Genomic DNA, 24,174 nt, shown 5'->3' with positions numbered 1-24,174 from the left:
GCAAAGGTTTCAGATGACTTGCTTTCACAACTCCAGACAATCTTTCAAATGATGTTCTTTCATAAACAATTTTTTTTTGCCATTTCAGTTTCCAGTTTGCAGAAACACAAATATAACAAGACACAGCCCTGACACTTGGATCTATATCACTGCTCCTTCACTGTCACTGAATCAAAATCCAAGAAATTCCTCCTGCACAGCATTTTGCATCCTCCTCCACTTCAAGGACTAAAATGTTTCAAAAAGAATGCCACTATCACCTTTCAAGGGCAGTCAGAGACAGGCAGTATATGCTGCTTATGCAATGTTGCCAAATTAACATGAATTAATTTTTTTAAAAAACTCATAGTATCGATGCACTGGTGTTTCACTTCATCTTGGACAGCAGTATAAATAGGCAGTGGAGAAACATGATTTGATTTCCCTTCCCATTTACCAGCTCACTGAGAGAGAATGAGTGTGAACTGTCCTGTGCTACTTATTGATCCTGCTTCTAAATAAAGGTGCTTTCATAAGTCTTCAGGTTTGGGATGTTTCCATTTTGAAAATATTACCTAGAATTACACATTTATTAAGCTACATGGTTATGGCTTCATGTGGTCTTTCGTGAATGGTAGAGTCATAGAGTGGTACAGCACAGGAACAGACCCTTCAGTATAGCTCTTCCATGCCAACCAGATATCCTAATTTAATCTAATCCCATTTGCCAGCATTTGGTCCATATCCCTCTAAACCCTTCCTACTCATATACACAGCCAGGTGCCTTTTAAATATTGTAATTGTACCAGCCTCCATCACTTCTCTGGCAGCTCATTCCATACATTAAATTCCATTCTCTGACATAAACATTACAGTGCAAATCAGGTGAATGAGGCTGACAGTAATACATGCAATCTTGTGACCCAAATGTTATCTTCTCAACATTCCAGTGGCAATAATTTTCACATTGTCAGCATTCCTTAAATTAATTAAAAATAAATAAACTTCTCATCTTTAATTAAAATTGTTAGTTGCTATCTTTTAGTTTTGCTTGCTATTTTTAGGACTTATCCAAAATTGCAAACACTCTCTTGATATTATTCCTTTTTTTTGTTTACATATGTAAACCAGTGCCTCTGCTTTGTTCTTGCTAGTTTCCTGTTTGTTTTAAGTGAGAAATTAAACATGAACCTCATCAAGTGCTCAGATAAATGGCTATGGATCATTGGGGAACATGCTGTCACTTTAAAAGGTTATTTTGTCCTCTTTTTTTAAGAGGGGTTGTAAAGGCAGAGGCACAGAGCAGTCTACCAGAACCACTCGATTAAACAACTTGTGAATCCTTGTTTTTTTTTTAAAAACAGCCTTAATGGGTGTGGCCTGTTCTTATAGACCAGACTTTTTTAGCTTTAGCAGCAGAAGCTGTTTGGGGTCCCAAACGTATTGGAAGCTTCAGCAAATGATTCCTACCTTCTACTTTATCTGAAATTTCTCTTGATGTTTTCTCCCTCCTGGATTGGAGAGCTGCACGTAACAGTCTGTGTCTGAATTTGCATTTTTTTTGCCAAGGAGTGTGTTTATGAAATTTCACTATATTGGATCAGTTAATTGGTAATGGTATTGTATCTATAGTTTGGCTAAGTTTTCCAAAAGTTAAGTTATTCTAAATTCCTCTGCCTTTTCTTTGTATTTTGACTCTAGTGTTTAAAGAAGCTGTTATTTGCTTAATGTCAGATAGTGTGACCAGTCGCACTGCATCAGGAACACGACACTTCCCATCTACTTTTAAAATTAGAACAAATTTTGATGTAGGTTAATTTCTTAAAATATTTTGAGGAGGTCTGCTCTGGACCAGAACAAACTGGGCGTTCATCCGGGATTGAAATCTATAATTCTGTGTTGGACTCAAAGGCAGAGAGTGGTAGATGTTGGTATCTTTTGTTTCGGGTATTGAATTTGGTTGTTTTAAACGGGGTGCCCCTAATTTAGTGATGGCTCTTTCGGTCACTAAGCGTTTTCAGGGGGTAGAAGAAGTGACTTCAGGAGGTTTACTAACTGTAAGCATAGCAAAGCTGCTGGAATTGGTAGACAAGCTGGAGTTAGGGTTGGCTGGGTCTGTGAGGAAAGGGGAGTTAATTGCAACAATTACTCAACCTTTATAATTGCCAGAAACATCATCAGAATCTTTGGGGCTGGCTAGAATTCAACTGCAAATGAAGCAGCTTGAATTAAAGGCAAAAATTAAGAAAAGAATAGCCCTGGCAGAGCAAAAAGATAGAGTAAAAGAAATGAAATAGTTTGAATTACAATTAAAAGCAGAGGAAAAAGAAAAGGAGAGGAAGGCCCAAGCAGCAGAAAGAGAGAAAATTTGAACTTCAGAAGTTGGCAATTAGGGAGGAAGTGAAGGTAGAAAGTAGGTTTAGTGAGGAAGATAGTGATGATGAGCAAACCCATCATAGCCAAAAGGCTGGTAGGGATCTGTTTAAATATGTTCAAGCATCTCTTAAATTCTACGAGAAGGATGTGGAATTTCATTTGAGAAAGTGGCTAAACAAATGAAGTGGCCAGTGACCATGTGGGCTTTGTTGATCCAAACAAAGTTAGCGGGTAGAGCTAGTAAGGTATTTGCATTTCTATCAGAAGAGGTATGTGGTGAGTTTGAGGAGGTGAAGAAAGCCATCTTAAGTACGTATGAGCTTGTGCCGAAACCCACAGACAACATTTCAGGAATTTAATGAGGGATCCTGGTCAAAAATGCATTGAGTTTGAAAGGATCAAACAAATTAATTTTTGTAGGTGGATAAGGGTATTGAAAATAGATCAAACATATGATCCTTTTGTAGAGATTATTATTATGGAGGAGGTTAAAAATTCACTTCTTGGAGTAGTGTGAACTTACGTGGAAGAGCAGCAAGTTAAAACAACAAGATTAGCAGCTGAAATGGCCGTCCATTAGGAATTAGCTCATAAATCAAAGTTTGGTTTCCAACATCAATTTCAATCCGTGAGGGATAGAAACTGGGGAAAAGAGAAATCTTTAGGTGGTAAGGGAAAAGGAGATCTCATTGAAGATAATAAAGATAGTTTACCATAGGGTAAAATAGGAAACTCATGAAAGGGAAAGAGAATTAAAAAAGCTCAGGTAGAAAGTCAGCAACATGAAGTTGGTGGTTTAGAAAATGCACTAGGAAGGCCGGTGTGGGGAATCAGGAGAAGCCAATGAATTTTGTTGAAATGGTAAAGGATAGTACAATGGAAAGTAAAAAGCTGCACCAGAATTTACAACCTGGTTAGGGATTGATTGAAAAGGAAGTGTCAGATCTTCTTAAACTATTTACTTGTGAGGGTAAGATTTATTGGCATATGACAGGAGAAGCAGTTAAAGAAATTACAATTTTAAGAGATATAGGTGTATGTCAATCTTTCATGTTGAGAGATAAGGAGATATGTAATTCAGCAGGGCTATTGCCAGAAAAAAAGTGGTAAGATGCAGAATTCATGGTGAGGGAGGTTGGAGAGTCTGATGAAATGTGGAGAAGTGTTGATAGGAGTATTGGAGAAACTCTCAACTCCAGGAATACAATTTGTCCTTGGTAACGATATAGCTGGCTCACAAGGAGGAGTACAGCCTTACTGTGGTTCAGAAGCCAGTGGAAAATCAGGTAACTGAAACATATCAGGTAGTATATCCTGGGATTTTTCCTGACTGTGTGATAACAAGGTCACAAAGCCACAGGTAGAAACAAAGGAGAAACCAAAGAATAAGGATAAGGAAGTTGAAATACAGTTGTTATAGACCACATTTGATCAAATTGTTGAGAAAAATCAAAAACAGGTGGAGGACAAAGTGGAAAGCTTTGATTCAGAGAAATTAACTGACTTACAACAGAAAAATGAAAAATTGAAGCAGTTATATCAAAAAGAAGGAGAATCTCAGTGTATCTCAGAATGATGTTATTATCTTAAAAATGATCTCTTGATGAGGAAATAGAGACCATCACATATTCAGCTGGATGAGAAATGGATAGTAGTTCATCAAGTTGTATTACCAGTGGGTTATAGAAAGGCAGTGTTGCAGATAACATATGAATTACCAATTCAAAGTCATTGGGAGTAAGGAGGACTCCAGCCAAACTACAAAAGTATGTTTACAAGCCCGGACTGCACAAGAATGTAACGGAATTTTGCCAGACATGTCACAGTGTCAAGTAATTGGAAAAACTCAGGCAGTGATAAAAACAACACATTTAATACCCATTCCCACACTTGATGAACCTTTTACAAGCGTCTTAATTGATTGTGTAGGACCCCTACCTAAAACAAAAAATGTGAATAGGTATTTGTTGACCATAATGGATGTGTCCACTAGAGGCCATTCCTTTACACAATATCAGAGCTAAAAGGATTGCATTAGATATGGACTACCCACAGAAATACAATCACATGAAGAGTCAAATTTTACATCAAAATTATTCAAGTACTTTATGGATAACTTAGAAATAAAACATTTCAAATCCACTGCATACCTTCCAGAATCAAAGGGATAATTAGAATGGTAGCATTAAACTTTAAATACCATTTTGAGAGCTTATAGTCAAGACAATCTGTAGGATGAAGGAATGATATTTGTACTTTTTTTGCAATTAGGAATGCACCAAATGAATTTATCAAGTTCAGTCAATTTGAATTTAATTTTGGGCAGAAGGTGAGAGGGTCCCTGAAATTAATTAAGGAGAAATTGGTGAATCGGAGTTCAAAGACCACATGTTTGGACATGTGTCAAATTCCAGAGAAAGATTAAATGGAATGTGTGAGTTGGCATTTCAAAGTAGCACAGCATATGATGAAACAGGAAGCAGACAAGAAATCAAAAATTCACAATTTTTCCAGCGGAGATAAAGTTTTAGTGTTACTTTCAGTGATAGGTAATTCTTTAAAAACAAGGTTTATCAAATCAAAAGAAGATTGAGTAAATTATTTGACAAGAACACCAGACTGAAAAAATTCTCACAGAGTGTGTCATGTGAATATGTTCAAAAGACATTTTTATAGACATAGGAAGCAAAAGGAGAATGTGTTACTGGTTCCAACACAATGTGAAGTACCAAGTTCAGAGGATTCTGAATTGGACAATCCTCAAACTAAATTTGACAAGAAGGAAGTTCTAAAAGTAATGGATAAATAATTAAATTACCTTCCAGAGGAAAATCAAAATTACCTGAAAGAGGTCTTACTATTGCATGGGGAGATGCGTTGAAATAAGATGGGAAGTACTAACTTAAATATGCATGATGTAGATAGAGGAAATGCTGTTCCAATCAAGCAACATCTTTATCAACCTGACCCTCTAAAGTTAACACAGGTTCAAAAGAAATTGAACCCTTGCTAAAAGACAACATAATCACAGCGAGTTGCAGCAGCTGGAGCTAACTCATAGTAATGGCTACAAAACCAGATGGTAGCCAATTATGATGTGTTGACTGTTGCAAAGGCAATGTAGTTACAAAATCTGATTCGTGTCTCACTCCATGTTTGGAAGACTGCATTGAGAAGGTGGGACAAGCAAATTGCCTTTCCCAATTGGACTTACTCAGAGGAAACTGGCAGATACCTTTATCCAAAAGGGCAAAGACAATTTCAGCTTTTGTGACGCCTAATGGTCTATATCAATTTAAAGTCATGCCATTTGGTATGAACAATGTGCCAGCCGCATTTCAAAAATTAACCAATAAAGTAATTTCTGGATTAACCAATTGTGTGGTGTACATTGATGACCTGATAATTTTTAGTCATATATGGAAGGAACATTTGCAGCATTTTTGGAATTGTTTGACCAACTTCAGGAAGTTTGATGATAAATCTGGCTAAGACTAAATTCGCAAAAGCCCATGTCACATTTCTAAGCCATGTTATTAGATATGGACAGATGGCTCCATGGAATATGAAAACAAAGGTTATTGGGATGTTTCCCTTACCATCGGCAAAGAAGGCAGAACTATGATTCCTGAGATTAAATGGGTTTTATCGGAAGTACATCCTGAATTTTAGCAGTGTGATTGCTCCACTGACTGACTTACTGAAGGAGTGCAGAAAATTTCAGTAGATGAAAGTATTTGATAGCCTGAAAGCTGTGTTTACCACTGCCCCGGTATTAGCCACACTTAATTACGCAATGCTATTCAAGGTGGCTATCGATGCGAGTGGTGTGGGTGTCAGTGCTGCATTCTTACAAGATGACGATGAAAGGTTGGAAGATGTATTTGGTACTTCTCCAGAAAATTGAAAACTCATCAACAGAAATATTGCACAATTGAGAAAAGAAACCTGAGCTTTGTGTTGCCCTGAGAACATTTCAACATTTATCTTGCCAGTAATGTGTCTGAGGTAACTATATAAACTGATCATAACCCATTAAATTTTTTTGGAGAAATTTAACAACAAAAATTCCATACTGTTTAGATGGAACTTATTACTGTTGTCATTAAATTTGAAAATTATACACACAGAAGGATGAGAAAACATAATTGCCAATGCCTTGTCACGACTTTGATGAAGAAAGATGGAGGAGTTCAGTGGCGGGAGTACATGGACTGAAATAGAATATCAAAGTGAATGTTTAGAATCAATGCAACGTATATGTATTGTAGTGTACTAATAGAGTAAGACTAAGGGCTTTAAAGTGAGGCCATCTTTGTATGTTGATTGGTCATTTTTCCAAAAGTGTAATGATGCTGTCACTTTAAAAGGTTATTTTGTCTTTGTTTTTTTGAAGAGGGGTTGTAAAGGCAGAGGCACAGAGCAGTTTACCAGAACCATTCGATTAAACAACTTGTGAAGCCTTGGTTTTTCTTTTACAACCTGAATGGGTGTGGCCAGATCACATAGACCAGGCTTTCCAATTTTTAATTTGTTCAACTTTAGCAGCAGAAGCTGTTTGGGGTCTCAAAAGAGTTTGGAGCTCCAGTGAATGATTCCTAGCTGTTAATTCCTCTGAAATTTCTCTTGATGTCTTTTTCTCTCCAGGATTGGAGAGCTGCATGTAAGAATCTGTGTCTGAATTTGCCTTTTTGCCAAAGGGTGTGTTTATGGGATGTTACTATATTGGAGCAGTTAATTGGTATTTATGATTCAGTTAAATTTTCTGATAGGCAAGTTATTCAAATTCCTCTACTATTTGTTTGTATTTTAACTACAGTGTTTAAAAAGAACTGTGTTTTGCTTAATGTTGACTAGTTTGACCGTTTGAATCACATCTGGAACATAGTGCTTCCCGTCTACTTTTAATATAAGAAAAAATTAAGATCTAGGCTACCTTCGCAAAAATATTTTAAGGAGGTCTGGTCTGGTCCATAACAGCAGGGTATATTCTTTGCCTCTTGGTCAACATTTCTTCCCCAGTCAAAACCATCAAATATTACATTGACGAGCTCTTTCCTATTTATGGAATGTACAGTAATTCTGGCATTAAAATGTCCTGTTTGTAAACAGAACAATTAGTCCATTTGGAACGCAATTCATTGAAAGTGCTTGAAGACATTTTAATAGCCCTGGGCATTTTCTACATTTATCGCTCTATTTGCCTACACTTATCCATAAAAAAAATACACAACATTGAAAAGAAAACCAAACAACTGCAGCAAATCATGCAGAAGCACGCAATGTTCATTAATAACACAGATAGCACAGATTGACTAGCAATAAAAAATGAACATTTGGTACATTTGAAATTGATTGAAGGTTTATTTTTCAGACAAGGTGTATTTCAGCAGCCCCTTGACATGGAAATTGTGGTGTCAATCTAAAGGTTCCAACTTATTTCAATAATTTACAGCTGCGTATATCTTGATGTAGGTTCTATGTTAACTAATGATATTGTTACAGTGATTAATATCAATGACAGAAATCATGGACCCTGAGCTGCTTCTGGCCGTGGCCTCTAACCTCTGAGCTGAGTGCAGTGGGGCCATCTCCAACTCGGGTTCAGTGCCCCCCCCCCCCCCATTCCCATTTCTGGGAAGACTTGCTGGCTAAACATGCTAAAGTTTTATGCATGCCAGTTACAATCAATGTAATTTTCTTACACAAAAGCTCCAAACATTTGATTGTCCTATTGCCCTTTTCCTGCTAACTTAGCACTTAATAACAGACAAAATACCTTAACTAGTTAGACTGCACAGCTCACAATTAATATCATAGCTCTTTGTAAGAGGCACTTTATGGTTTTGTTGCTTGTCAAAACTAGAACATTTTATGTTTGCTTATGACCACTATACGTCATGTCTGTATATGTCCATACATTGCAGAAATTTGAATTACTTGGTAAATTTTACTGCCAGAAGCCAGTACAGACAACGGGCCAAGTGGCCTCATGCTGCACTGTAACAATAATCATTTATGGACATATTTAAAAAGCCATCCACATTTATTGAACAAGCATCTACTCCCTCTTTCAACCTTTTTCTGAATTTCCAGAGCGTCGTACTGAAATGAGATACATGTGCAGACAAAGGAAATTGTCCAGCTGTGTTTCCATCAAACTACATATCTGGGTACAAAGTGATAACCTCAGAAAATAGCCATTTGCACTGTTTCAGGAAATATAATGACATATTGATCCCAAGCAGGTTCAGTACAAAGTTTCTCAATTGCTCTTACAGGCTATACTTCACATGGCACTCTTTTAAATTTACATTATTCTTTACAATAATCCCATAGTCCTGATTTGCAACTATTTTTCGATGTCCATCAATCCTCCAACTGTTTCACTGCAGATAGATCCTTGAGGATCACTTGCCTGCCCAGATTCATATTAAATGTACACAGGGGAACCTGAAGCATCTGCAGTCATTTTATGTTTCTTCCCAGTGGAATTGGATTGAACACATTAACTTGTCTGGCAATTATTTGTGCTCAGATTAAAACTTGTCCAGACTGTCTAAAAAAGGAAGTGACTGACACACTATTCCTTCCAAACTTTTCATTTTAGTAGGTTGTAAAGATACTAAATCAAAATGCTGCTGAAAAACTGGATCTTTACAAGTTGGAATGTGTAAAACTAAAAGCATAAAGCTAATATGAATGCTGGGAAATTTGATAACTGGATTGAAACTTCTACTTGATATGGAATCATAAAGCATTTCTTCTGATAATGTGACTGAACATATACTCATCAGGAATCAGCTGAATTTCGATTTATTCAACCAAAAACCTTTTGGATAATATATCGACTGCAGAATACTGCTCTAGTTAGAAGGCATAAAGTTATTAGCATCCAGGAAGATATAGTGCAAGGAGAAATATGATTTACTTACACTGTACAATAAGCTGCACGGCTGCTTCCCTTGGTTTCACATTAAACCCATTATACTGGCTTGTTTGGCATTTGTATATTCCATTCATATCCCTGGACACATTCACAATGCGGAGTAATCCATCATAGCTTTCCATTTGCATGGTGCCATCAGGCATTGGGAGCTCCTTCTCCTTTTCCTTATCAAAACGGGACCAAAGAATTATGGGTTTGGGCTTTCCAGAAACCAAGCACTGTAGCTCCACCGTGTCACCTTCTCGTGTAACCATTGGTGACCTTCCTTTCGGGACAGATAAAGTTGGCGGCACTTGTAAACAGAAATAAAAAATAACTCCATTTCACCAAATAGCTCTTCATCTCATTGTTAAATCATGACTTGAACACTAGAAACATTTAATAGATTGGAAAATCACAGCAGTGCATTATTTATTAATAGTTCCTAGATTCTATTATTTCACTATATTTATGTGAAGTAGCTGAGAACTAATATTGACCCTCATCACTATCTGTCTTGCTAGGCAGTACACAAGTGCACATGTATCTCTTTTGCATTGAATGTAACTTTACTGTGAATTGTTTACTGCAAAGGTTTTTTGGGTTTTTTTCCAAAATGAAGTTGATTTCATAAGGAAAAGAAGTGAGAAAAGACCAGTAAATAAATTCTTAAATTCTCCATTTAGAGATGAATGAATTTCTAATGTTCAGAGTGAAGATCAAAAACTGTTTAATTGCCACAATCATTGAGAGATCAGTTGTATCCATTATCATTGGAAACCAGACCTTACTCAGCCTTTAAGTAATGTGCTCTCTGTTGGAGTAGAGGTGGATGGAATCTAGAATAAAGCTTCAGGCAGTGTGAATAATTTAATTAAAATGTTAATGCTTTGTACTGGGCTGTGTTTGAATGCAGTTGATACTTAGACTACAAGATAGAATTCTGTATCATTATTCTTTTCCAGATATGAATAAAGAAAGTACTTCTATTTGAACAAATCTGCAAAAGTGCTGTTTGCAAGCGTGTTGCTAAAGCCTTTTAAATAATAGAACATTGCCACTATCCCCATCCAGGCAAAGAGGGAAATGTTATGCATATACAAAGACCTTGTATATTTTTCAAAGGCTATTCTTCTCAATATTGAATGGCTTTTTTGAATGCTCATTTTCTGTCCTTTATCTCAAATAATATTCAGAGCTCATATTAAAATGAACCTAAGGTCATGTATTCCCCCACTTTATAGCAATTTTTCCCTTTATATAGGGCCTTTAAGATTTTAAAATATCCCAAGGCACTTCAGAGCGGCAATATAAAATATGACTAGAGTGAAGAAGGCATTGGGAATGCTTTCCTTTATTGGTCAGAGTATTGAGTACAGAAGTTGGAGGTCATGTTGCAGCTGTACAGGACATTGTTAGGTCACTTTTGGAATATTGTGTACTATTCTGGTCTCCCACTATAGGAAGGATGTTTTGAAACTTGAAAGGGTTCAGAAAAGATTTGCAAGCATGTTGCCAGGGTTGGAGGATTTGAGCTACAGGGAGAGGCTGAATAGGCTGGGGCTGTTTTCCCTGGAGCATCAGAGGCTGGGGGGTTATCAAATAGAGGTTAATAAAACCATGAGAGGCATGGATAGGATAAATAGACAAGGTAATTTCCCTGGGATGGGGGAGTCCAAAAATAGAAGGCATGGGTTTAAGTTGAGAAGGGAAAGATTTAAAAGGGACCTCAGGGGCAACTTGTTCACACAGAGGGTGGTGCGCGTATGGAATGAGCTGCCAGAGGAAGTGATGCAGGCTGGTACAATGACAACATTTAAACGTATTCTGGAAAGGTTTTTGAATAGGAAGCATTTAAAGGGGTATGTCGCTGGGACTTATGACATTGGCTTCAGTCTTGCCAATATTTTACTTGAAGAATGAACAAGCTGACAATTTTAGAGACAGTGAAGGCATCAAGTTGGCTGACATTAGGGTAGCTCTGCATGTTATTGGTGTACCTGAGGAAAATTCAGTCGGTGTCACTGGGGGTGGTGGGGGGGGGAGTGGGGGTTGGTGGTTGGTGGTGTGGGTTGTCACCAGAGGTAACTTCATTTGATCACGCAGCAGCTTATCCAAAACTCTAATGTTGTAGGTTTTTTAAAGCTCATTTATGGGATGTGGATGTCACTGCCTGGACCAGCATTTATTGTCCATCTCTAGTTGCCTTTGAGATGCAGTCTGAGGTGAACAGTGACAACAACAGCTTATGCATATATAATGCCTTAAATGTAACGAAATGTCCTGAGGTACTTTATAAGAAGGTTATTGAACAAAGTATGATGTCAATATATCGAAGAAGACAACACAATAGGGGATTCGGAGACAATCCTGGATTAGAGGAGTGATGAAAATACTAGGACGTGAGAGACACTGTGGAGCTTGATTTGACAATAGATGACACATTATTAATAAAAATAAAATATTCTGTTTGGGAAAAGATGACCAGTGAACTTCCAGAAAGTGGCACAATGAAATTCCATTTATAAATCATTTGGAATAGGCTTTTAGCAGCAATTTTATATGATGACCAAATCTCAGTATGAATATAAATTGTGTAGGTGTCATCTAGGGTGCTGGCTATGCCTATACAAAAAGTTCCATGGCCTCCCACACAGCTTCTGTAATTACAAAATAACAATGTGCAGTATGGGCAGCATAGACTTCAGTAAGGCTTTTGACAAAGTTCCTCATAACAGCCTGGTTAGCAAGGTTAGATCTCATGCAATACAGGGAGAACTAGCTATTAAGATACAGAACTGGCTCGAAGATAAAATACAGAGAGTAGTGGTGGATGGTCGCTTTTCAGACTGGAGGCCCATGACTAGAGGTGTGCCACAAGGATCGGAACTGGGTCCACTGCTTTTCGCCATTTATGGAAATGATTTTGGTGTGAACATAGGAGGCATGGTTAGTAAATTTGCAGATGACATCAAAATTGCAAGTTTAGTGGACAATGAAGTAGGTTACTTCAGATTACAAGGGGATCTTGATCAAATGGGTCAATGTGTGGTGCTGCATTTTGGAAAGGCAAATCAGAGCAGGATCCTAGGGAGTGTCACTGAACAAAGAGACTATGCAAGTTCATAGTTCCTTGAAAGTGGAGTTGCAGATATATAGGATAGTGAAGAAGGTATTGGGAATGTTTTCCTTTATTGGTCAGAGTATTGAGTACTCTGTTGGAGGTCATGTTGCAGTTGTACAGGACATTGTTAGGTCACTTTTGAAATATTGTGTGTTATTCTGGTCTCCCCACTATAGGAAGAATGTTTTGAAACTTGAAAGGGTTCAGAAAAGATTTGCAAGGATGTTGCCAGGGTTGGAGGATTTGAGCTACAGGGAGAGGCTGAATAGGCTGGGGCTGTTTTCCCTAGAGCGTCGGAGGCTGAGGGGTGACCTTGTAGAGATTTATAAAATCATTAGGGCATAGCTAAGATAAATAGGCAAGGTCTGTTCCCTGGTGTGGGGGAGTCCAGAACTAGAGGGCATATGTTTAGGGTGTGATGGGGAAAGATTTAAAAGGGAACTCAGGGGCAACTTGTTCACACAGAGGTAGGTGTGTGAATGGAATGAGCTGCCAGCGGAAGTGATGCAGGCTGGTACAATTACAACATTTAAACATATTCTGGAAGGGTTTTTGAATAGGAAGCATTTATAGGGGAATGAGCTTATGCCGGCAAAATGGGACTAGATTATTTCGGATATCTGGTCGGCATGAACAAATTGGACGAAAGGGTCTGTACATCTCTCTGACTCCAAATATATGTTTAAGTTACCGATCATGACTTTTCATCTATGTACTTTGGCAGCCAGCTGCTCACAGGATTTAGATTTACACTGTTTAAAGTCTTCTCTCTTGTTTCTTTCCCTTCCTGTTACCAGGAATACCTCCTTGCACTTTTCCTCTCGCTTCTACTTTACTCCACCCCAACTGAAATTCATTTCCAGAACATTCATTATGCCTTGATGTGCACATACTCTTGTCCCCATCCCAAGCTTAGCAATTTTTTGAAATAAGATCCATGCTCTTTCTGTGCGTCCCTGACCATTTTCTGGAGGACAATGAAAATATGAATCAGTGCCTGCTAATGAACAATAATTCCAAGTATCCCACTGCACTCTCTTTCATCCCAGCACTTGCTGGAGACTAACTAACCCCATAAACCTCCTTCCCATCCCTACTATTCCTTTCACTGTTAACCCTGTGTACTTAGCCAGCAAACTGACAATCCTGTCCTTCCACATGCCCCCTCAATCACTTGGAAAGAAGGCCTTTGCTATTCATGATCTTCACTGATCAAACTTGATGGAAATATTACCATCCTCTTCTTTGGCTCAGTCTTCATTTTTATTAGTTCATGCTTCCATGAGTGAGTTCAGATTGTTTAACTACCCTGCAGGCACTATATAAATTCAGTTGTTGTTAATTGTTATATAGCAGCAATTGCTGTTTTGACATCAGCAAGTGTAAAGAAACACACAACGTTACCATCCAGCCTTTCAGCAGTCAGAGGAAATCATTGGCAGCCTGTGGTATTCCAATGGCCCAGTCACTGAATAGAAGAATTGTAAATCTATTGACTCTCCACTTGACTTCAGACCCACATAAAATCCCTATACAAATCATCTTACACATTTCCTATTATATTCCATGTCATCATAATCTTTAAAATGCAGAAGAGCGATGATGGAGCAATCGAGAAATGATGTCAAAGTGGAAGAAAATAGTGACTGACCAGCAACTAATTCAAGATAAACTGGTCATCTCTACCTGGGGTTTAAGCACTCACCAGTACTGCTGGAGATGTTCACGTCAATGCTGATGTCAGGTACAGCCTGGCTATTGAGAGATGCTACGCAAGTGTATGTTCCAAAATCAGTGAACCTTAGGTCAATGATGTCCAGGCTGGTCGTGCCAGGTGAGACATCAGGATCTGTTGTTGAGATAACCATCCTTTCTGAGCTCCGAAGGGGACGCCCATTCTTGAACCAAGAGAAAGTCAACTCATCCGGGGGAATGGCCTCCACCTGACAGGAAATTTTAACTTCACGGCCGATCTGAATGTTGTCATCATCATGGTATGGATCTGGTGTTATCCAGAAACGTCCTTTTTTCAAAGCTAGTAAAAAGAGTAAACATAATGGTCAATAGGTTATTACACAAATCACAAGGAGAATTAAGCACATATTCCACACACTTTGATGGGAGGAATATAACTCATGTCTAAGGAAAGGAAATTACCGTGGATGCTGGAGATCTGAAATATAACTCCTCAAGTGCTGGAGAAACATAGCAGGCCTGGCAGCATCTGTGGAGAGAGAAAACCAGAGTTATCCTTCTGAGTCCACTGATTCTTCTTTGCAATTTAACTTTGGTTCCAAAGAAGAGTTATATTGGACTCAAAACAGTAACTCTGCTTCTCTTTCCATCGATGTCGGTAGACCTGCTGAGTGTCTCCAGCGTATTGTGTTGTATTTCATAACTCATGTCTAATGTGTATAAATGACATCAGCATAATGCCCGGAGTAGCTATGAGATCACTAACACAGTAGAAATGTTTGTATTTCCCATCAGAATGTGGAATCCAAACTAAAGCACAAATCAATACCTCATTTGTTCAATTTAACAGCATTGCTTCTCCATAACTTGATAATCAAAATCACACCCCAAAGGTACTTAACTGTAAAGTCCCAAAACTTCCAAATTTGTTCTTGAACCTATGCTGAGCTAACTGATTTCAATGTGTGACATGGCCACAAGGACCTAATTATCTAGACTCACAAAGGAAGAGTAACCTCTGAGGCTTCTTGACCCTTGACATCAACACAGAGCAGAGAATGCCAAAGGCAAACAAATCTGTCATATGTTTAATCTCTTCAAATATTAATTTTACCAGCTGAGTACCCTGAACCATTTCTTTCAAACAATAATATTGGATTAGTTCAATTAAAAAGTGCAAAATAGAACATTTTTATCAACTTTTTTTTAAACGACAGAAGAGCAGTGGAATCCATTGTTTTTATAATATCACCTAAAAAGGTTTATGGCCTAAGCATAATGATTATATGGCTGCTTCATTGCTTTTCACGTCACTGATCAAACTGAATGTTTCACAAATAATTGGAACCTTTCAAGGTCACATCTGAAGTTTACACATCATGGATAATTTCTTATACCTCATGGACATCACAGGTAAGGACTTCCACTTGCTACTTGGAAGATTGAAATAAATGCCCGTGTCCAAACTCACTGCAAGGGAAGGCTTCAATTTTCCACGGCTGTGTGTTTAAATGCTCAAACTGGTTGTTGAGTTGGAGGTGCAAATTGACCCATGGAAATATGATGTACTATCTATGATTAAGAAATGACTCACAAAAACAGAGGATGGAAATGTTAATATTCTTGGATACCGGTTGGGTCAGTGGTTAACATGACTCCTTCACAACACCAGCAACCTGGGTTTTATTCCAGCCTTGGGTGACTGTATGTGTGGAGTTTGCATCTTCTCCTTGTGTCTGTGTGGGCTTCCTGTAGATATTCCGATTTCTTCCCACAGTCCAAAGATGTGCAGATTAGGTGGATTGGCCAGCTAATTGCCTGATGAAGGGCTCCTGCCCGAAACGTAGATTTTCCTGCTCCTTGGATACTGACTGACCTGCTGTGCTTTTCCAGCACCACTCTAATCTCACCAAAATGCCCATAGTGTCCAGAAATGTGCAGGATAGGTGGCTTAGCCATGGGAGATCTGAGTTACAGGGATAGGGTAAGGAGTGGGTCTGGGTGGGATGGTCTTTGGAGGGTCGGAGTGGAATCAATGGGCTGAATGGCCTGCTTCCACACTGTAGGGATTCTACGATTCTATACAAGGTATTCAGGAAAGTTAAAAAAGGTAAAAAGGAGAGGCTAACAACTTTGATTCAGGCAAGTTATTTCAATATTAAAAAGAGACAATGTTCTTGAGGACCTAAGACAAAACCTGTTTAGCTGGAATCACAAATCAAAACTATTTGTTATGCGACATAGTATAGGAGATAGTGAGCATTGTAGATGCTGGAGAGTCAAAGGTGATAACATGTGGTCGTGGAAAAAGCACAGCAGGTCGGGCAGCATCCGAGGAGCAGGAGATTCAACATTTCGGGCAGGACCTTTTACCAGCCCAGATTTAAAACAGAGATGAGGAGAAATTACTTCTCTCAAAGGATCATGAATCTGTGGAATTCACTACCTCAGACTGCAGTGGTTGCTGGAATATTGAGTAATTCAAGGATGAGGCAGTCAGATTTTTAATTAGTAATGGTTTGAATGATTCTGAAGAGTGGGCAAGAAAATGGAGTTAAAACCAAGATGAGATTCGCCATGATCATATCCTGGCAGAGCAGAGTCCAGGAGCTGAATTGCCTATTCCTGTTTCTCCTTCTTATGTTCGTATACAAGAATTGTACTGAAATCTGGTTCTCTCTGTACTGGATATAAATGCTCATCCACGGGGTACACACCATCAATTTCTTTTTACCAAATCAAGGTATCAAGTACAGGTTTATAGCAGATTACATCAAAAATCTCAGTACTAATTATCAGCTTGTTAGCCTCAATTGTTGATGAATTTTCTGATATTTTTGATAGATGTGGAAGACTTTTAATTGCCTTGACAAGCAGGTTTGTTTTATTATTTCTTTTGAGTGCTGATTAAAGTCATGCACTGGTGAGATACTCCACAATGGAGTACTATGGGCTTGCAAATATTCAATAAGATCATAAATGGAACAGAGTCAACAATGGAATTAGTCTTGTATCAATCAGCATGTGTCCTTGACACAGAGCTCCATTGTAAAGGCAATATGCAGATGATGAAAATGAAACAGCCCAATTTAGGTGCATGCTAGTAATCACAGCACTTGAAAAGCAATAGGTTGAACAGAATGATAGGTTGGTGTTGACAGCATTGTACAGAGTAGAGTCATCAAACCAGCAGACAAGGGGGATGAATTGGTAGTTTGGCACACTGACATTTCTACTGCTGAAGCTAGGGGCCAACTCATGCACACCTCCTCCAACTTCCCTCTCGACCACAACCACACCTCCCATCACCAAGCCATAAGCTCCCATACCATCCACAACCTCATCACCTCAGGGGATCTCCCACCAACAGCCTCCAACCTCATAGTCCAGGAACCTGACACCACCCAGTTCTACCTCTTGCCCAAAATTCACAACATGACTGCCCTGGTCAACCCATTGTCTCAGCCTGCTCCTTCCCCATTGAACATATCTGTGCATACCTTGACACTGTCCTGTCCCCCCAGTCCAAGATCTTCACACATACATTTGGGACACTAACCACGCCCTCCACCTTCTCCATGACTTTTGTTTCCCCTGCCCCCAATGACTCATCTTCACTGTGGACATCCAATCCCTGTATACATCCACGATGAAGTTCTCAAAGCCCTCTGTTTCTTCCTCTCACACCATCCCAATCAGGACCCTTCCACTGACACACTCATCCCCCCAGCTGAATTGGTCCTCATCCTCAACAATTTCTCATTCGAATCCTCCACTTTCTCTGGACCAAAGGGATAGCCATGGCATCTGCATGGTCCCCAGCTATGCTTACCTCTTTGTCGGGTATATGGAACAGTCCTGCAAAAACACTATCCCTTACTCCCAACTTCTCCGTCTCCATTACATACACTCCCAGAAGGATCAATTTCACCACAGAACATCCCAGATTGCTATCTTCTTCAAGGACCACAATTTCCCCTCTCATGTGGTTGATGATGCCCTCCAGTGCATTTCCTCGACTTCCTGCACCTCCGGCCTTGAATACACCCCTCCAATCGCAACAAGGACAGGACCCCTCTGGTCCTCCCATCAACCTCCGGATACAACGCATCATCCTGCATCATTTCTGCCACCTAAAGTCAGACCCCACCACCAGGGATATATTTCCCTCCCACCCCTATCTCCATTCCGCAACGACCATTCCGTCCACAATTTCCTTGTTAGGTCCACACCCTCGACCAAACCACCCTCCACTCTGGGCATCTTCCCTTGCCACTGCAAAAAGTGCAAAACCTGCAAACCACACCTCCCCCCTCACCTCTGTCCAAGGCCCCAAAAGATCCTTCCATATCTGATAGATTTACCTGTACTTCCACACTCATCTACAGTGTCTGTTGCTCCCGATGTGGTCTCCTCTACATCGGGGAGACAGAATGGCAACTTGCAGAACATTTCAGAGAACATCTCTGGTACACAAGCATTAATCAACTCCACAACCCTGTGGCCGAACACTTTCAATTCCCTCTCCCACTCTGCCAAGGACATGCAAGTTCTTTGCCTCCTCCACCTCCAAACTGTAGCCACCCGACGCCTGGAGAAAGTATGCCTCATCTTCCACCTTGGGACCCTACAATCACTTGGGATCAATGTCGATTTCATCAGTTTTCTCATTTCCCCACATCCACCTTATCTCAGATCCAACTCTCTAACTCAGCACTGCCCTCTTGAAATGTCCTACCTATCTCTATCTCCTTTCCCACTGATCCGCTCCACCCTCCTCTCTGACCTATCAACCTCCACCTTCATCTACGTATTGCATTCCCAGGTATCTTCCCCCTCCCCCCTCCCCCCATTCCATTTATCTCTCAGCCCCCTTGGGTCCCCCCCCCATATTTCTGATGAAGAGCTCATGCTCGAAAAGTTGACTCTCCTGCTCCTCCGATGTTGTCTGACTGGCTGTGGCTTTCCAGCACCACACTTTTCAACTCTGATTTCCAGCACCTGCAGTCCTCACTTTCACCTACAGGGAGTACAGTATGTTTCAGACCGAGCAGAGCAGCCTGACTAAGAGGGATGAGTCATTTAATACGGTCACATTTGGACATGTAATGGAACATTAACATTTATTGTGAAATCTGTAAAAGAATACTTTGCAAAGTCTTGCAGGCAGGCAGAAAAGCAAAGTCAGGGAAAATGTAAAAGTTAAACCAGACTCTCAGTAGTCTCACAAGGACAGTAAACTATCATATCAACAGTCAAGGAATGAGAAAAAACAACTCCATGTGTGGAAAGGAGTTTGAATTTTCCAGCTCTTGACCTTGAGATGTGATAAGAGTAAGTGAAGTTTAGTATAAAGGGAATATGTGAAAGCTATTCAGGCACCCCTTACATGAGGCATTTTGCCAAATGTACTGGGTTGATTTTCAAAGTCCGAAAAAACGTTTTCTTTGCTCTTGCTAGCATTTGAGTCAAGTCAATTAAATTTCCATGACAGACACTGAGCTTGTGATGACAGGAGGAAAGCAAAATGTTTCCAGGAAATAGTGGTGAGCACAATCCATCCCCTCAGGTGACTGAAAAATACAGCGACATGCGAAATGAAAGCAGGGTGACCAACTCTGGGGGTTGAGGTGGGAGGTGTGGGGGAGCTGCGAGATGGAGATAGGTGCAGTTTTAGCTGCTCTCAGAGCTTGAGAAGCAGTGGTGGGGTGAGATGCTTCAGGTGAGAGGGTCTGCAAGGTTTGACAAGACCCAAGAAGCAGTCTAATTTATTCATTATCCTTTTTTTCAGCTTCTCCCTTCCACCTGAGTTTCCCAAGACCACTCTTATCCCTTTCCCCTCAGGCTAGCTGGGTATCCATATCACCCCAACATTACACCACTCCTCCCCAAAATGGACGGGAGGGGGCTGCCGCTGAAGCGGCCATCACCAAACCTGAATGTAGAGAATCACCCATCCAATGGAGGCCTAAGTTGCAGTTGATTCCCTGGAGAATCAATAGCTGCAATTGGAGACTATCAGTGGCTAACAATGGATCATGTGGAAAAGCAGACCATGTGTTAACAAGGCCTGGTATGTGGGGGTGAGGTGGGGAGCAGCTATTCACTCTCTCAGGCTGATCATTATCCACTCCTTTGCCTGTCCAAAGATTCTTTCTTTGGACTCTATCTCCACGTATTGTTTACCCCACACCCCCCTTCCCACCCTATTTTCTGCATTAAAAAAAATCTTTTCCTAGCTACCATCAGTTCTGAAGAAGGGTGACCAGACCTGAAATGTCAACTCTGACTTTTCGCCACATATGTTGCCAGACTTGCTAAGCTTTTCCAGTAATTTCTGTTTCATCTTGAAATTGTGAAGTCAGATTGTATAAATGTAACTTGCATTTATTGCAATAAGAATGTTGAAGAGTGTTCTAATTTATGGGGAAGATGATGGTGTCATGATAATGTCAACTGGACTCGTAACTCAGAGGCCCAGACTGATGGGTTCAAATCTCACCATGACAATTTAATGAGTAAGTCTGGAACTGAAAGCTAGACTTAATGAACATGAAAATATTGTTGTAAAAACCCATCTAATTCACAAATATTCCATCAGAAAGGAACTCTGATGTCATTGTCTAGTCTAGTCTACGTGTGACACCAGGCCCACAGGAATCCTTGAAATGGCCTTGCAAGTTCTCGATTCAAGGCCAGTTGGGGATGACGAACAAGTGCTGGCCTTGATAGCGATGCCCATATTCCATGAAAGAATGAAAGAAAAGTTATTCAATGGTGAAAGAATTAGATTGGGTAAATGCAAATACATTATTTCTTCCAATGTGGGAATTCACAACAAGGGGAATAATCTTAAACTTAGATAAAGACCACATCCAAAATTAGGTAGAGCTTTCTGCAAAGACAGGGACCTGTAATTCACTTCCAGAAAAGCTTGTAAATGTTGTATAAATTGAATTTTTCAGGCCTGAAATGATTTGACTTTAATCATTTAGAATATCAAGCTGAACAAAAGCTTCTAAACAGGTTGATGTACAGATCTAACAATGACAGAACCAGCTCAAGTAGATGAAAGGCCTAGTCTTGCTTCCATGTTCCAAAGGTTCAAAATTACAGATTCTAAAGCCAGGTAATATGGCAATTCATTCCCAACCCCATCACAACAGAGATACAAAAAAAAACTAATAGTGCAGTCACCAAAAACCATTCTAATTTCAAAAAAAATATTTGGAAGAATGACAATCAAAAGGAAAGATATAACATAAAGCATCTTATAAAACAAAACTCCTACATTCATAACTGACAATGTAACAGCTGTTTGTGCTGCACTAGAATGTCAAGTGGACCTTGAACATGTAGCCAACTGACTCAGAGATAGCAATGCTATTAATTGAATGAGCAGAAATGTGCTTTAATACATGACCCTGACTTTTAAAAAAAAATCTTGATGGAAAACCTAAGCATTGATAATGTTAACCATGACTAGTTATAAAATGTAAACCTGTCACGTGATGGCTAAAATATGAAATTCACTTTCTTACAGAAATAAATAGTTGTTTTTTCAACTCATTTTTGCATATGCCTTATAATAACAAATACCTTTATATAGTATTATTTACTTTGATACAATATAATTTATTTTCCAGAGATTGCCTCACCTTCCTTATGTCATTTAAAAAAGATTCTTATTTTGCAGTTGATAATCTTTATCACATTCCTCAAAGTCTTTGGCACTACTAGCACCTAAAATAATGGGGCATTATAATTAAAACGAAACCTCATTCACTTTAGCTCATATGTGTAGCAAACTGAATCCAGTAAGTCAAAATGAACCCATATTCATATGTCACTTTTCAAATTTTCAAGATGTCCCCAAGTATTTCATATCCAATGAAATACCTTTGAACCATAGTCCTTAATATAAAAACAAAAGCCTTTTTGTACAACCCAAGGTCCCACAAGTAGCAGTAAGATAAATGACCAAATAATCTCAGAACAGTGGTATTGATTGAGAAATAAATAATAGCTAGGTCACTGGAAGAACTTTGCTGTTCCTCATTGAATAGGGTCATGGAATCTTCTGCAGTCATGTCTACAGATGAAAAACTGTGTCATCTCAGCAAAAAGAATCCAACCCCTGACACCTCTCAATATGCAGTAAGAGGAGCTGAAATTAAGTACTTGTCTGTAGCATGGGGCTTGAATCCAAAACATTCTGTTTCAGTGGTATGAAAGCTCCCACTGAACCAAGGTTGCCTTATACTACTACGTTGTTCATCGATCTGCCATGGATGACTTGTTTTAAATCAAACATTATTTGGAAATGGAGAAACAGCAAAAACTGAAGATAATACCCCCAATACATGTGTTTCAACCATTTTTACACATATTCCTATTTCCTTGCTTGACTTCAGAGAATTAGAGAATCCCTACAGGGTGGAAACAGGCCCTTCGGCCCAACAAGTCCATACAGAAGTCCTCCAAAGAGTAACCCATCCAGAACTATTCCCCTACCCTATTGTCCTGTATTGACCCCAACTAATGCACCTAACTTACACATCCCTGAACACTATAGGCAAATTAGCATGGCCAATTCGCCCTAAGCTGCTCATCTTTGGATTGCGGGAAGAAACCAGAGCACCTGGAGGAAACCCACATAGACACAGGGAGAATGTGCAAACTCCTCACAGTTGCCCAGGCTGAAATTGAACCCCGGTCCCTGGTGCTGTGAGGCAGCAGTGCTAACCACTGAGCCACTGTGCCACCCCTTCTTATCTTCTGCCTATACCAATAAATGTTTGGCAAAACCTTCCAAAACAGAAACCTTGGTTAGGTTTTCCAGTCCAGCATTAAAGTGGTCAGGAAAGAGGTACAATGCACCATCCTTCATGACTTCTCATATTCATTGATTTCCTGGACTGTTCAATTGTCAAGAACACTATTTATTCAGGAACATACAAGGGCAATAATGTGACTGTACAAGAGCAAACCTTGATGCCGTCAAATGAAAAATATCTCAGCAATTCGGATTAGTACATTCTCAGTTCACTACAACTATTGTGAACCTTCTTTAGAAATCTGATCTTATAATTAAAATAGAAGTATAATTGGAAAATGGATGAAAACACAAATCAAAAGAAAGACAAGAGGCAGAAAAACTTAGAATGACAGCAATCTCCAAAAACATTTTGAAAGAGAAATCAATGATGCAAGACAGATAGCCTGAAAGAAAGAATATCTAAATTGAAAATTTAACCTCAGAAATAAAGTTTGTTGACAGTGACAATGATTCTAGGAAAGGGTATACCTGTCAAAAAGTAGTACTTGCAGAGGATGCCCTATGGAAAATTTGGGATGACAGCCTATTGTCCAAATATTGGACTGTGCTTTCAAGCCCTACTCTTCACACACAAAACGTGTTTTTTTTTCAAAAACTATTATGTTAAAGCAGGCTATACAAATACATATCAAATTGTTGTTGCAAAATAAAAGTTCTGAGGAAAAATCATCATCCAAGTAGCAGAAACTGTGATTTTGAAGAAAAACACTGACTGATTAAAGTTATAATAAGTTAAGGAACTGGTTGAGGGCATTACAGATGAAAATATACAAATAGAAAATGCTGGAAGGTCAAAGCAGACTGCCAACATCTGTAAAGCAAAACTGCAAGTGAATGCTTCTAATTAAAAGCCTACACTTGATATGTTAAATCTTCACAGTTTACAGCTGTGACCTTACCAAATGTGCATTTCCAGAGTTCTCAGCTCTTGTTCAGATAACGATTTTCTTTTATTTTCTGTTTATGCAAAAAAAAACTGGGATATTGCATGAGACAAATTTGATGATTTCTTCAGAAGACTTTGTCAAAAGGATGGTTGAGAAGTTAATGAGAGAGTTAGAGGTCAAGCAAGGATATATTAATGGATGTAAAAGTGGTTGGATCACATGGAGAATTATCTGCCGTTATCATGCAACATTCAATTGAAAGAAATGTTATATGTTCCTGATATGGAAATTGAAATTTGTCTAGGAAAGCTTAAGTTATATAAATTGAACTTAGTCGACAACGTCA

The 24,174-nt window shown here is 39.2% G+C and overlaps 1 protein-coding gene across 1 annotated transcript in view; it reads right to left on the bottom strand.

Annotated features, from left to right (window-relative positions):
• mdga2a (MAM domain containing glycosylphosphatidylinositol anchor 2a) overlaps nt 1-24,174 on the bottom strand; it is a 924,938-nt gene that overhangs the window by 451,558 nt on the left and 449,206 nt on the right. The window contains exons 7-8 of the mRNA XM_060828983.1: nt 14,113-14,442; nt 9,291-9,596 (exon numbers count right to left, since the gene is read on the bottom strand). Of these exons, the coding sequence (XP_060684966.1) occupies nt 9,291-9,596; nt 14,113-14,442 (636 nt within the window). The remainder of the gene's footprint in view (nt 1-9,290; nt 9,597-14,112; nt 14,443-24,174) is intronic.

The sequence above is a fragment of the Hemiscyllium ocellatum genome, chromosome 8 (assembly GCF_020745735.1).
Source record: "Hemiscyllium ocellatum isolate sHemOce1 chromosome 8, sHemOce1.pat.X.cur, whole genome shotgun sequence".
NCBI lineage: Eukaryota > Metazoa > Chordata > Chondrichthyes > Orectolobiformes > Hemiscylliidae > Hemiscyllium > Hemiscyllium ocellatum.
Note: the sequence above shows the minus strand (reverse complement) of the source record. Positions and strands in the feature narration are given on the sequence as shown.